Source organism: Triturus cristatus, chromosome 6, assembly GCF_964204655.1.
Source record: "Triturus cristatus chromosome 6, aTriCri1.1, whole genome shotgun sequence".
NCBI classification, from domain to species: Eukaryota; Metazoa; Chordata; class Amphibia; order Caudata; family Salamandridae; genus Triturus; species Triturus cristatus.
In genome coordinates this window covers 1347295131-1347310753 of record NC_140589.1, presented here as the reverse complement: position 1 = coordinate 1347310753, position 15623 = coordinate 1347295131, and the positions used below count along the sequence as shown (strand labels likewise).

General features: G+C 45.8%; 1 protein-coding gene across 1 annotated transcript in view; it reads right to left on the bottom strand.

The window, feature by feature from the left end:
• USP34 (ubiquitin specific peptidase 34) overlaps positions 1-15623 on the bottom strand; it is a 2509780-nt gene that overhangs the window by 2243297 nt on the left and 250860 nt on the right. The window contains exons 14-15 of the mRNA XM_085612349.1: positions 14138-14799; positions 1223-1437 (exon numbers count right to left, since the gene is read on the bottom strand). Coding sequence (XP_085468475.1) covers positions 1223-1437; positions 14138-14799 — 877 coding nt within the window. The remainder of the gene's footprint in view (positions 1-1222; positions 1438-14137; positions 14800-15623) is intronic.

Here is a 15623-nt window from a genome sequence, read left to right as displayed (position 1 = left end):
GTTTTACAAATACCTTCAATTCCATCATGTTATTACTTCCTACCTCAGAGATCTTACCGTCCTCCCCAAATTTATCCCACTGGAAGGGAAGCTCCTTATGGGTGACCTGGTCGACCACAAAATATCTAAAATCTATCAAACACTAGTCACCCATAGTGCATCAACACTGGAATCCCTCAGGGAAGCCTGGCAAACGGATCTGGGTCCTATTGACAACGATGATTAGAGGGAGGCGTTAGAGTCCCCCTAAGAGCTGCAGACACCACGCGATTACGACTAATACAGCTGAAATATTTACACAGAATAGATCTTACTCGATCGAGACTTCACAAGGCAGGTCTTGTTGACTCCCCAGAGTTTATCCGTATACGGAGTGGAAGACGCCACTTTTATTCATACAGTGTGGACATGCCAAGTCCTAGACAGGTTTTGGAGGGGGGTGTGAACAGATGTCTGGCTGAGGTACTGGGTTGGATTATACCAAGTACGCCACGTTAGCGTTACTACACATTTCAGAAGACATTAAGGGCAACAGATATAAACGTCATTTATTGTTCCTAGGTTTGACTGTAGCCAAGCGCGATGTAGGCAGATTATGGAAGGTACCAACCCCACCCCCATTGGGAGTTTTGAAGCGAGGATTAGACTTCTGCATGGGGTTGGAGGAACCGGTTTTCAAAGCTCGACGCTGTCCCCACAAACACACACCCATATGGCAACGCTGGGCAGATTTCAGAGGAATTATTCTGACACCGCCATCACAGCCCACACCATTAGATTTGGAGGTTCTGCCCCACAATTAAAACAGGCGTATACACACTGCTACCAAATTGCTGATGGGATTGTATCATTAGAATAGCGGATGGGGACCTGGACATTTCATAAGGACAATATTCCTAACTTCTCTAATGCAGCCATACCTGCTTTTGTTCCTTTCTCCTTCTTGTTGTCCTCTTTTTTCACATAAAATGCATAATATTGCTCATAAAAGTCAATACTATTTTCCACTGTATACACATACACCTTTGCTTTTGGACATATTGTGGGCAAGAAAAATAGCAATACAGATTGTTCTTAAAAATAAAAAAAAAGAATAGTGTAGCTGACAATCAAAGGTAGTTTAGAGTACCTTAAAGTACCAGATTGCATTGGAACAATTTATTTTGATTTCAATGTTAAAGCAGATGCAATTCTGTTCACAAAGTAATAACTATTACGGTACCTTGACTAAGGTGTTCATGGTAGATGGAGGCAAGATTTGGAAGATGCTGTTGCAGATGAGATGTCAGTTCAGCATGAGAATTTATCTGTACAAGCTCCTCTTCACAGCCAGATTCCTCTCCATCAAAATCAGCCATGTTCTTCTCAGATTTTGCACTGACCTGGGAACTACTGCAACTGACATCATCAGCACTTAACATATCATCAACCAAGTGTCTGTAAAAGGCAAACATGTATAACAATTAGCAGCAGACACTAAGTCCAGTCTGAAACTATTATGACAAATCTTAATTGGCTGAGTGTGACCAGATACTTAGTCAGGAGGCCCAAAGTCTCAAGATAACAAAATCCTTATTTTAAGTTACAGCTTGTACCACATCTTCCTCATCACAAGTGTTTGAACCTGAAGCAGACTTACAGTCACACCACAATTTCAGGCCCCTTAAACAGATCTTTAGAAATTGTTATCTGGTAAACAGGGTATTGTGTGAATCAAAGCAGACATTTTAGGCTAACAAATGTTTGGCACTTAGCAAGTATTTTGCTGATTTCACTGCGATCAGTTTCTGTGCAACAACTGACACAGAAAGCATGTCAATCAGTATTCCAGAGAAATGAAGGACATAAAGTAAGCAAAATAATATTGACATACACATTTTGTAACAGAGCTTGAATAAACAGAGTCAAATCCAGCCTGCCACAATTGCTAGCTGCAGCAGCTGGGTCACCAGGTCTAGCCCCATCATGTGGCTTGATGGTCTGGCCTACTCCGTCCAGCTCTGAATCAATGGCAAAAGAGATGCAGAACTATTTCAAAGCTTTACCAGCCCATTCTGACATTGAATACTGCATGATGAGCACACAATGGCTCCAAACAGATTCCTAATGTCAGCTCTGGGCATGTCTATGCAGCAAAAGCAAGTAAGAAAGTGACAGAGCAGAAATGGAAACCACAAAAAGCATTAGGACCCCAGGCAAGATAGGGAGCAGGCTAGCTGCCTCTACCTTGTCACTCTTGCCATAAACTAAGTGTCTGCACATCTGGTTCAGGACCAGCGCTCCCTTCACCCCTCCAACTTAATACGGTATGGTACGGTACGATATTGGCCCTGGAGTTTGATTCAAGATGGTAAAAGTTTTACAAAAGTGTGAACAGGTCTGCAGATGATTGCCTTCGGGGATGTTTCGTAGCAAAGCAATTTTGGCAACTTTTGTGAAGGGAGCCACAGGTCTACCAGATAGGTTCTTATTTGCTATTTGACAACAAAGAGTGCATCCTTCCTAGAATGGATACTTTTTTTTTGCTTAACAAGTTTGAAAGGTTCTCATTGTTAACAAACAGAGCTTTGTTTTATCTCAACTCTTTAGTCTTGAGTAAAGGAATCTTCAACTTTCTGGTAAATACCAGAGTGTAAAGGGACATTTCTTCAGGAGAGGAGGGCTTCTGAAACAATGTAGGCAAAGTAGTGATCTGATTATTGTGATGATATGACATGACCTTGAAAACTGACCTGTGCACTTTGTTCTTATGAAGTAGATTAGCTCAAAAGTAGGACCCAAAGTTATTAAGAGGACTATGTGCAATTCCCAGAAAGGAAGTTTCCTGACTGGTGGAAAGAACTTTTTTAATATCCCAGAAGTCCTTCATAGCAGAGGCTGTCCAAAAAGAAGTTGGTGAATGACCTTTTCTGTAAGCAGTAAAAGTTGCAGAATAAACCTTTACAAAAGAGAACTGCCGCCAAACTTGAGCGAAAAGATAAGGGAGTATCACTTCTTCCTGTTCTGCTGCATGCACCAAACGCAAAATATCTTCCACTTCAAGAAGCAGGATGCCATGGAGCATAGATGTTTGTTCTCCTTCAGAATGCACATAAAATCTTGAGCGAGGGGGGGCGTGGCCAAGATGGCAGTCAAGATCTAGTGAGGCTCCCACCGCATGACATCTATCCATTCTCATTCTGTTTGAGAGCACTAGGTGCAGCACCCCTTGCCTGGCCCCAGACACGAAGGGTGCCTGTGCCACACCTTCCTGATGCTCCTGGGGTGGTGGCAAGGCAGCTGGACCCACGGCACGGAGTTCGATGCTAACAGAATGGGGCCAAAATGGCGACGGTCACCGAGACTCGGCGGCCTGTGAAACATGGACCAGCGCGTTAATGGCTGGACTTGGGGACTGGGCCCCGTGGACACCGAAAGATCAGTGTGGAACCGATGAGCAGACCCTTGACTTCCCGAGTGGATCCCAGACCTGTGGGGGCACCCGCGCTGTCCCCGCAGGCGGGCCCGACCTCGGGACTGAAGAAGTGGCTGCAGCCGAGCGTGGTTGCTCCCGAGGCAGACCACAGGCGAGACGACAAGGGGCCTGCCCCCCGGTGCAGGTAGGGTGGGCTCGATGCTGTGGTACCCGCTGGGGGCATTGTCCCCGTTGCTCAGCCGACCGAGGGAGGTGAGGGGGCGGCAGTGGTAGCCCTATTGCCTGCACGGGACTGCTCTCACCCACAGGGCTCTGGTTCGCGGGCCTGCTGACAAACTTCAAAGGGACCTCCCAACCAAACCCTGGAGACCCTGGACAAGTAATTAAGCTGGGCCCTCAACACTTGGCCAGATACAGGCTGCAAGCCAAGTGGTCTCCAGATGCCCAGTGGGGGTGCATATCCGACCCTGGTGCTGCCCCTTCATACAGGCCTCCCACCTGATGGCGCTGACAGTACTCTGGACCTATCGGTAGGCAGACCTGAAAAGTGAGCTGTGCGGGACACTAGTGACATTAGATTCTCATGGGGACCATAGCCCCCAGGGAGGCCCTCCCCAACCCCCCTTCTGCTCTCCTCTGTTGACAGCTAGATGCATTTTGCGGAGGCCTCGTACCCGTACATCACTATGCACTTAACAGCCCTAGTGGATGAAACCTCAATGTCTCAATAACCTGGGTACTGTGAAAGTCCTTGGGAAGCGCCTCCATTACTGGACTCCCACATCACTACAGGTCCGCAATCACTGAAGGGACCCGCAAGTGTGCTGTCCGAGCTGTACCCTGACTTGCAGAGACTCCACCTTCTGGACTTCACACCGGGCTCTGCTGACTGCACGTGCTGCCTTTGGGCAAACGGCTTGGTGGGCTCGATTCCGCTCACATTAGGGTCAGACTTGCTTTCTGTCTTCAGGCCTAGCTGCTGTGGTGGGACTGCCTCCTGGACAAGGAGGGCCCTATGGGCAGGCTGCTCATGCTGCAGTGTGGCAAGCTGGCCTGACCCAAACATGCTGGTCTTCTGCCGCTCCTCACCGGAGACCAATTGATGATGGGACGCAGTAAATCTCCTCCACCCACATCGGCCCAAATTAAAATGGAACAGTACACCATTACCCCATCGGACCACAGAGAAATCGTGGAGGCCCCTCCACTCTTGGCCACACCCCAGTCCGCTGCTGGTTTGAGCACAAATCAAAAGGCGATTCAGGATTCGCAGGAAGCAGTGGAAAACAAGGTTGATGGTCTCCAGGTCGACTTCTCGCTGTTGCGGCAGGACTTACTCAAAGTAGAAGATAGAGTGACCGAAATGGAGACACGGAGCTCCACAACTAAAAATGAAGTCACCACACTCAAACTTCAAGTATCCAAGTTAATGCCATAAGTTGCAATCCTCGACGCTAAGGCAGAAGACGCTGAAAATCACTAAAGGAGTAATAAACTGCGCCTAGTTGGCCTTCCCGAGACCTTAAAGAGTTCAACTCTAGCCAAAACACCGGAGGACTGGGTTCGAAAAGGGTTCCAGGGGACAAGACCTCTAATATGTTTGCTATTGAGAGAGCGCATCAATCCCTCTCCCAAAAGCCTTCAACAAGAACCACACCTTGACCGGTTATGCTACGAATTCTTAACTTCCGAGACTACGATGCAATCCTACGCAAAGGCTGGAACCAGACAGATCTCAGACACCAGAATTCCACAGTAATGACTTTCCAAATTACACCAGGGCGGTGCAAAAGCGGCGACGATCCTTCGAGGAGCTGAACCATACTCCATGCCCTCAGCCTCTGTTATACACTTCTATTCCCGGCACGCCACAAGGTCATCTCTCAGTCCTCCACCTACTTCTTCAATACCCTGAAACAGGCCTGGGAATAGGCCAACAGAGAGCCAATGGCTGTGACTTGCCAAGCTGGGGGAGCACTGAGACATGAAGATGTCCCCCCCACCGCTTCCCTCGCAAGAGTCTAGGAAGAAGTCTTCACGATCGTCGGATTAGCCCCTGGAGTGGGGGGTGTTCAAGCAGCAGTGGAGTCAGACCAGACCCTAACCGATACCCGCAGTTATTTTGCTCCCTAGACGACATTCCGGCCTCATCAACATGTAGTGTCCGAAGTGAGGGCAATGGCCCAGAAGAACGTACAGTTGGTTGAGGACACTTGAGGTGCTGGTGTGAGACGGGGACTCGAGATGAGACTCATGTGTGCCCCATATAGTGGCTCTTGAATGTGTGTTGAACCTCATGACAAACTGTGCATTACAGTTGCTGGGAACTTCCTAACCAGTCTATTCTCTGAACGCAGTCAGGCACGGTATCTGTCCTATGGATGTTTATGAAGCCATTGAGTTCCCTGTTAGTTTTCTTCTTGTGTTTTCTTTAATTACCTTGTTATAGATATACCTTGGTTTTGGGTGGCTGATGTCTCATGGGAAGAAGTATGGGGGAAGGGAGTTCAGGGGGAGGGAGTTATGTTGGTCCCAATAGGGTTGTTCTTTTGTTCTAACTTTGTAATTACTTTTCAGTTTTTTACTCAGCGTGCCCACCAATGCCATAATGTAGGGTTTTATAGCTGCGCTTGGGGTTTCCTTGCATGGACAACTCAGGTCCTCAGAGTCCCCAAATGTCCCATCACACCACACACTGACATGATCACAATACTCTCTTGGAATAAGAATGTTTTTTTGAGAACGAATCAAGAGATCTGCTGTTTTGTGCTCTATCTAACCAGATATAGTCCTGTTGCAGGAAATCCCCACATTAGGCACCTACTGCCCCTTTCTAGGCCTGCTTCGCTATAACAGGGTTTTTCGCTCTGGTTTTGCTAGAGGCTACAAGGAAGTGGCCCTCCTATTGCATAAATGCTTTCCCTTGACAGTAAGCAAGATACATGAGGATCCCCAGGGGAGGTATGTGGGGATTAATGGCCATACGGCCACTAGACACTACAACTTCATCTCGTGTTCTGCTTCACCCTCCCCCCCCCCCTCCCCACCCCCACCCCCAGCTGCTGCAGCCCACTCTCTAGACACTCCGATCCTTATTGGTGGTGATTTACCCGGGAACCACTCTAGTGGGAGAAGTCTTTAATGCAGTCTCAGACCCGAGCAGGACAGCTCAGCTGCCCCCCGGCCGGACTCAATCGGCATGTCTATTTACCCGAGCTGATTTCATGGGCCTATGATATGCATGGCGCTCCTGGCACCTGTTGCTGCGGGTGTACATACACCAATCCGCAGCTCACAATACAGAGTATTGGATTGATTAGCTGTGGCTACCAGCGATGGACCTTCCTCCTGCTGCGTTCCATCCGAATCATCCCTTGTGGCGTATCTGACCACGCCCCCTACTGGTAGAATGGGGCACCCACCAGAATACTCTAAATTCTATCTGGAGATTTAGTGCGTGCCATCTGAAGGCTCCTGGATGTGCCTCTTTCATTGAGGAGGAGTTACAGGCCTTCTTTCAGGCTAATGAAGGCTCTGTGTCGTCGATGACGACTCTGTGGGCAACGAACACACCCTGCATTGGGGGACTGTTGAAGTGCTATGTGAGGCAGCAAGAGTGTCTGCAACAAAAGTGGGTGACTGACCTCATAACTCAAATCCTTGATTTGGAGCACCGCTCCTAGCATTCTGACACAGAGGAGACACAGCGTCACATGGCACTGGCGAGAGAAGAGCTGCAGCAGGTTCCCTTGAGGAGGCAAAGCAGTGCTAAAGGGCCTCGACCCAGAGAGTTTATGAATCTGGGGACAAATTAAGTAAATTATTGTACTGGCTGGCGACTTGCAATGTCTCCACCAAAGTAGTGCCTGCCATTAGAGACTCAGCAGGCGTCCTCCAGGAAGAGTTGACGGCAATCGCTCAGGTCTTTGCGACTTTCTACGAAAACCTCTATATTCGTCGTCTGGCGCCCCCTTCGGAGAAAGAGAACCTATTGTCAGGGATACTGCACTGTGCTCTATTCAATTTCTTTGGCCCATGAATTAGATCAATCTCTGACTGACACAGCAGTGAAGCCATATATGGACTCCAATCCGGGAAGACCTCAGGCTAAGACAGATACCCCATTGAATATTATAAGAAGGTTTATACCTACACAGTGCCACCAAGACCGGTGCTCCTCCTACTGTCCGATCTCACTTATTAATGCAGACATTAAGATCTTTGCTAAAGTTCTGGCGGATCGGCTGACCCCTACCATATCACATCTCCTTCACCCAGATCAATGTGGATTCATGGGGGCAGAAGCACATGTCACTGCATTTGTCTCCCAAGCACAGGAGCTGGATGGTGCCTTGGCCCTTATCCTTGTGGATTTTCACAAGGCCTTCAATACAGTCAATGGGAATTCCTGGAGACAGTCCTTCTGCGAGCAGGTTTGAGAATGACATTTTGCAAAATGGTTAATCTCCTCTACCATAATCCCACGGCTCAAGTATGGGTGAATGACGTTCTGTACGCCCCCTTCCAAATTCACAGAGGCATGCACCAGGGTGTCTCCTCTCCTCGTGACTATTTGCTCTGGCTATTGGGCCACTGGCGTGCCTCATACGCTGTGAGGCACAGATACTGGGCTGGAGGTGGGGGAGTGGACTTTAAGACCACATGGCGTTATACGCAGATGATATTCTCCTTTTTCTTGGGGAACCTCTGGCCTTTGGCTCTTGAAGCCTGGAGAATATTCATCTCTACAGTGAGGCACCCAGCCTTCGCATTAATGTGATTAAATCAATATTGGTGGAGGTAAAGGCCACCGCTGAGGGGCGAAGCTGGTGCCCAGACATCCCCTATGGCAGAACACGTTTAAGTATTTAGGATTTACACAGCTCACCTCCCGGATCTGGCCTGAACTCTTAACTTTCAGAACTTGGCCTCGACCCTAGAGTCATGCGCTGCTGGAATAGCCTGCCGCTCCACCCCATGGGGCGAAGTTTACTCTTTAAGATGTGTCTCCGCTGCTGTTTGTATGTATTAGCAAATTTCCAATATCCCATATCGCATGGATGGTTCCGTTCTGACATCCAAAGTCACCACATGTACTTGAGTTGGCAAGCACCACAGAGTGTCAATCGACTCGGCACAGAAATTACCCTTCGATGAAGGTAGGTAAAATAGGAATTACATAGCTGGGAGATGTATACAAGGGTGGAACCCTGATGTCCTTCCAGGAATTAAAGGATCAATATGCTCTGGCTAACACTCAATCTTTTGGCTTCCTTCAACTGAGGCATGCCCAGAGGTCACATCTTCCTCCGGATACTCAGCATCCTGAATTAAGCCCCTTGAGGCCAAGCTTTTGGTGGGGCGCCTAGTAAAAGGGGTGATATCTTAGATCTACAGTTCCCTGATTATCAATGATCGGATGGCTTTGCGTCCTTTTGGCAGAAATGGCGTGGCACGGTGTGTGAGCTAGACGATGTTTGGAGGGAGGCGTGCCTGGCTCCTAGGAAATTGGCAATATCTGCATGCCCGCGTTTTGTACAGGTTAATTAATTTCATGCGACCTATTTATCGCCATGTCGCATCCAACTAATGTTTTCTGCTGCTCTTGCCGCCTGTGCACACTGCATACTCCCTGCTGCTGACTTTTTAATTATGGTGTGGGGCTGCACGGCACTGCGATCCTTCTGGAGTGGGGTGGAGCAGGAGAACCAGGCGGTACTGGGGCATCCAATTGAATTGGGTCTCAGAGCTGCAGTACTGGGACTTGTGAAGGAGCTGGGGGGTTAACGATCTCAAAAGCTCTTTATAGGGATGGCCTGTCTGGTGGCTAAGAGCAATCTTGCCCAGCTGTAGAAGCAACCCCCACCACCTCGATTCAGAGCAATAAGGATCATCCTGGATTTTTTAGTAAGCTAGCTTGATGATGACCAATGGGATCAAAAGTACCAGAGTAAAGACATACATAAACCTCCCCTACGCGGTCTGCCATTGACCCTTTGTCCCTGGTTGGAACACCGGGAGGTGAAATCCACTCTTGTCTGCAAAGAGGTCTATTTGCAAAAAAACACACTATAAATGTTGTTCAATACTTAATCATTTATGATCCATTTGTGGTTTTCTGAACAGTCCAGGAGAGGCAATCTTGCCATGTGCAATCTTAACACCTGGGAGGTGGGTAGCAGTGACCCATAGACTTCTGCTATAAGGCCTTTCCAAATAGTCAGTAGTTTGTGAGACAATATTCTGGATCTTGAGCTTCCTTGTTAGTTGAGCTACTACATTCAGCTCCACCAATCAAAGTTGTAGAGCCTGTCATTTGCTTCTGTCACTTTAGCGGCCGGCCGGAAGGTTGTAGGCCCATACCTGTATATACTTGAGATTGCAATAAACGGTTTCAAAAAAAAAAAAAAAAAAAAAAAAAGTTGTAGAGCCTGTCTGAAATAGCAAGAAACTTGATCTAAATAGTGGGAGAAAAAACTTGTGAGCCAGGTGAATGGCTGAGAGTTCTAAGAGATGTAATGTGCTGATTCCTTCTGCAACCATCTTCCGTATACTTGTTGGAGATATAGGTTATCTCTCCACCCTATCAGGAAGGTGTTTCTAATAACTGCTTGAATTGGAGTTTTTGGTGAAATGCACACATTTTCTTAAAGTTCTCAGTGTGGCACCACTAAATCAGTGCCAATGAAACGGTAAGCTTATCTTTCCAGCTGTCCAACAACTGGCACCATAGGTCTTATGAGCACCGTTGAAATAGTCACACATGAAGGCGAGCACGAAGAACCATACAAATGTAAAACACTATTGAACTTAAAATAGATGAAGTTTGGCATGTTGTTGGCTGAGATATTTTCAGATGAGAGTGATCTTTCAGACAGACAGCCAGACAATCTTTCCCGTGAATGACGCACTCATGCACTTTGAGTGTCTAAAATAGGTCCCAGGTACAGCACAGACTGGCTCACTGCCCGGATAATGGGGAGTCTGGACTGTCATCTATTAAAGCCTTCTGCCGAACCGAGTCTTTGATGAGCCACTCGCTGAGATGTGATTAGACCAAATCTTTCATTTCAGATGTGCAGCCTCTACTGCCATACATCTTGACAATGTTCTTGGTGGCAGCCTCAGCCCGAACAGTACAGTACGCCTTTGTACTGTAAGTGCTCCTCCCCAAGAACCTTTGGAACTTAGATTCTTTTGAGGTGTCAGAGAACATGGAAGTAGACGCCCTAAAGGTCTAAGATAAATATCCAGTCTCCTCGATGGAGCGGACAGTACATCTGGCCAATGGCAGCAGCCTGAAGTTTTCTCTTATCCCTTTTCTCTGCTGTCTTCAAGGCAGAATGCTTCAGAATACTTAAATGGGTCCTTTCTTTTAATCCAGATTGTAAAGTAAATGAATTAACTTTTTTTTCAGATTAAACTCCACAGCTTGTTTATTGAGGTGATGGCTTCCTTACAGAGTTGTCCTGATGGTACCAGGATAACGTCTGAAGAGGTATCATAGGCAGAAGCATCCATCAGTGACGTTTTGCCACCGTTACACTGGTTTGGAGATGCTTTCCGCTATTTGAAGAAGCTAACGAAGGGGGAAAATGACTGTTTTCTCCATCCTCATGCTTATCTGCAGCTGCAAAATATGGCTAACCTTTTCTTTGTTGGGATTCTTTGCTAGAATGGCCGCCTTGCCTCTGCATTTGATGAGGTAGATACTGTAATCACTGATCTCTCTGTTGGAAGTAACACTTTTTTTTTTTTTTTACGGAGTTTTATATAGCGTGAACTTGACCCGAAGGTATTGGGTATCAGAGCGCTTTACATAGCACCAGTTGCATTACACGAGGACACATTCATTTTTGTTAGGCACAGGGAGATTACGTGATTTGCCCAGAATCACAGGATGTTCAGCGTAATTGCCGAAACTCGAACCCGGTTCCCCAGATTCGAGGTCGACCGCCCTAGCCATTAGGCCAACTACTCTTTGTGACACCTCATTTAATGCTTCCTGAACTCCTTTTTCTTTTTAAGGACCAGTACACTAACTGCATCCCCTCATCTTCATACACTACTTTGTTTGGTCAGCACAGCAGCTAAGGAGTTGAACCATAGAATGGAAAGTTTAAATTATTTGGTTTCTAGTTTCAAGCCCCTGAAATGGAAAGTGGAAGAACTGGCCAAAGTAAGATCATGACAAACATGAGTTTCTAAATCTGCTACTGCACTAGTGATCTGATTAGAGGTAATCATTTCCATCATTTAGTACCTCCTGAAAATCAGCCAGTCTGTTTCGAGGCAGATGTGAATTGCTGCAGGGTGTCACAAAGAAAACTATCACGTTTTTCTCCAAAATGACAGATACTTTCTACTTTCAGGAGACGGAGGGGGTGAAGAATTTTTGTTTCCTGCAGAATCCTTGTCATGTGGTACTATGGAAGAACAAGCAGTAGTATAAAAACTCTTACCCACAGACACAAGTAGAGAATAGAGCTATGGCACTACGGTTGGAAAAAGGGGCTCTATTTAGGAGGGCTAGAATTTAACTGCAGGCTGGAGAAGTTGCTTTGACACTAGAAGAAAACAAAAGAGTTGCCTAGCTGGATTAATCAGGCCCTGGATCAATGAAAGCATGTGCCTAGTGGAAATTCATTGATGAAGGATCTCAAAAATGACCAAAGTCAAGATGGGATGCCATTGACTGTCGAGTTTGGGTGCACCCCTTGCAAGCACCTCATGCTACTGTCAATCAGTGAGTTACACAAAGTTGGACACATTTAATAGCCAGCAAGAAGATCATGATGTATACATTCTTCACCTGGAATTCCTTATTCTGGGATGCCTTATTCAGGAACACTGTGCTCTCCATGCCACTGGATTCAAGCTATCCTGGCTGAGGAGGGGTGAAGCCCCGAAACCGGTCCTAGGATCCTTGTTTCCAGTCCAGGGAGGACCTGGCCTGGCAGTTCAGGCTGGACTGTTCCCATTGGGCACAGGGTCAAGACTGATTTGCATATAGCTGGGTTCAAAATGGAATGGCATGGTGAGCATAAAAACGATGAATTTAGGCCCAGATCTCTGTACTGGGGTGAATGTATGCATTCTGTCCATCAATTGTTCTTTTTGCATTTATTCAGTAACACTGGGCATGACTAAAATTCTTTCTTCTCAAGGAATAATGTCTTATATGCGTACAAGAATGAGTCAAAGATGCATAGTCTTCCTCTATGGAAAAGGTGTACATCTATGTGCAGATGTTACATGAGAAGGACATACTAGAGCAGCTGGTTGGGCAATCCCCTCTTCCTTCTCTTTTGTGGCACTGTGTGGCCTGGTCCTTGGTAGGTCGGATTTCAGGGACGGGCCTGGTCACATCACGCTACACTAGGCAATCTCCCTGGGACCTGAAGCCAGAGGGCTAGTCTACAGCTCTATACATACAGGCCTACCGCATCCAGACAGGATCAGTGCCCAGAACAGGTATAGCTGAAATAAGGGACTCAGAAGTTTAAGAGGCAAGAACATGAAGGGTTAATTACAGAGGTCTTCGAAGCAAGAACTCACTTCCTTACAATATCATTCCTGCTATAGTCTTAGCATGAAACTCACTTCCTGCCTACCTCCAAACATTAGCTTTCATATTAACCTTCAGTCAACTACTGACAACTTTTGAAGCTTGTCTATCAAATGCCTCTCCTTTTGAGCTTAAGGAACAGAAAATCTCCTCTATGAAATGAACATTTATATCATTTAGGGTCTTCTCCACACCCATGCTTATTCCCCTCCTGTTTCCATGGCCCCACCTGACAATGGCTGAACTGCAACATTCTTTTGGTTATTGCTGTAACTAATGTAAAAAGATCAGAATCTTTTTGTATGCAATGTCACAGGGATGCCAAATATATATGTTGGAGAGGACCTTGGGTCTGACCCTTAATGCTCCACATATCTTTCAGATATAGGCTGAGAAATGTTTTCTTATCCTCGACGAAGGAGAGGAAACAGCAATGTCAGTAGCCAACAGTGCTAGGAAGGTGGAATTTCCTAACCCCAAGTCTGGTAAAGTGGCCTTTTCTGCTCTCCTATAAGCACACTGTATATGCACAAGAGTTTAATCTCAGTGCACCCTCTAGTGATGCATACACAGTATAAATTAAGCAAAATAAGCTGAAGGTCTAATCTCTAATCTCGGTTTTGCATATCAATTTGTTTAATTCAATGATGGATGTTAGAAGTGGGGGGTTGAAATCCTCCAATCCCTTATGGATTAGCTAGTAATAAATGCACAGGTTGATATTGGAAAAATAGAAGGCGGGTTTAAAACATGTAATGCCTTTTTGTACTACAAATTTAAATGAAGTAGGGCATACTATCAAATACTCTTGCTTTGGGCACCTAACTTCAGAGGACGTAGATGTAATAAGGTGACTAATTGATTAACAATAAGGGGAGCCAAAACAATTAAAAGGTATGCTGAAGACCTACAGAATCCAGATCTAAAAATGCTTCAACACAAAGCTGTAAACATACTGAATAACTGAATAGCAGGACTAATATATAGGGCTCCGTACTTGCAGTAGTTGTGGTCTTAGAGGGTGAAGCATGCCCCTAAATGCTACCAAATGGGTACCTTCAATAATTATGTCATATTCATAAGCAAATAGTTATTTAACAATAGTACTTTTTTGCCTTAATTTGCTCAATCACAAATACAAAAAGAAATCCTACCCATCGTGATGGTGGTGGTGGTGGTGGTGGTGGTGGTGATGGTGATGGTGGTGATGGTGGTGGTGATGCTGCGGCCCAATGAACCTTCGGCAGTTGAACAGTTCATTTCCAATAGCTTCACCAAGAAAATCTCCAGTTCGTGCAATACAAGAGTCCTGAGAGGCATCCATGTGTGCAGCAGTCAATTCGCCTGCCATATCACATTCTGGATCTTCAGGGTGTGAGCAGGCATCGATCATTCTAATTCGATCATCAGCTGGTTGGCCAGATTCCGTTTCAAAAACCCTATCCTTGCTTGTCCCATTGCTTGCACCATTTATTTCTCCTCCAGCATGAGAATCTACCGGACAAATTGCAGCTTGCGATTCCAACTTCCTTTTCTGGAGCTCAGCAGTCCTGCAATTTTTCTGTGGAGTTTGAACCCCATCTTCTTCTTCATCTTCATCCTCATCATCTTCTTCATCTTCTTCCTCTTTAAGTGCTTCAATATCTGCAATGTCATCTGAATGCACCTCACTACCTGGGCTACCTGCAGACTGGCTGGCATGACTAGAATTCACTTCATTGCTGGATCCATCACTGTGGCCACTACTGCTACCTGGGCCGCTGCTGGCATCCTCTCCACTGTTAGCCGTTTCATCAGAACTCCCTTGCATAGACTCCTGCAAACAAGCAAAGAGAGTGTTACTTAAAAGATTATAGTACTTTGCATTGCAATAAAATTGTATTTAAAGAACTCTAATTGTCTATTACACTTTTCTTAAGATATTATAAAGAAACAAGATCTGAAACAGCTTGGTAATTTCATTAGAATATTGACTTGTAAATTTATAATTACAATTACGACCAGCAAATACATTTTCCATAATTTTCAACATAACAGGATTTGTTTTGCATTTTGTCGCTTGGTGAAGGAACATAGCTGTTTGGTTGGATCTTATTGGCTATGTATGCTGATTGGAGTAAAGGTTGGTCCTGTTCAGTAATGTAATTGACAAACTAAACAAAGATGAAAATATTGCCTCAGGAATTTCCAAATGACCTTGAAGACTTAGTTGACTCATTTCCATCATGTTTTGGGTCTCAGCATTCTCAAGTACCAAATACCTGTGCTCGACAGAACCAATGCATTTAACAAGTAAAATGTGTGAATTTTTTATCTTTATGGTTTTCATAGGAGGGGGGAAAATTTTCAGTACATATTACTCTTCAAGTACAAGAGCTCATTGTCATACTTTTCATTCTAGGACCAGAAAGCAACCCACCCACTTGCCCCTCAAAGAAGAAAAACTATTTCACCTAAAAGCGGATTTCACAAAATAGACGCCTCTTGTCTGCTGCCTAGTACACTAAAGTGAAGTATTGAAAGTATACTCAGAAAGACTCGCCCCCCAGCGACTAACAGATTGACAATCCTCAGGGTATCCGATAGACACCAGCGGAATCTAATGTTGGTTTTTAACAAGATGATAATGTGAATGAACTG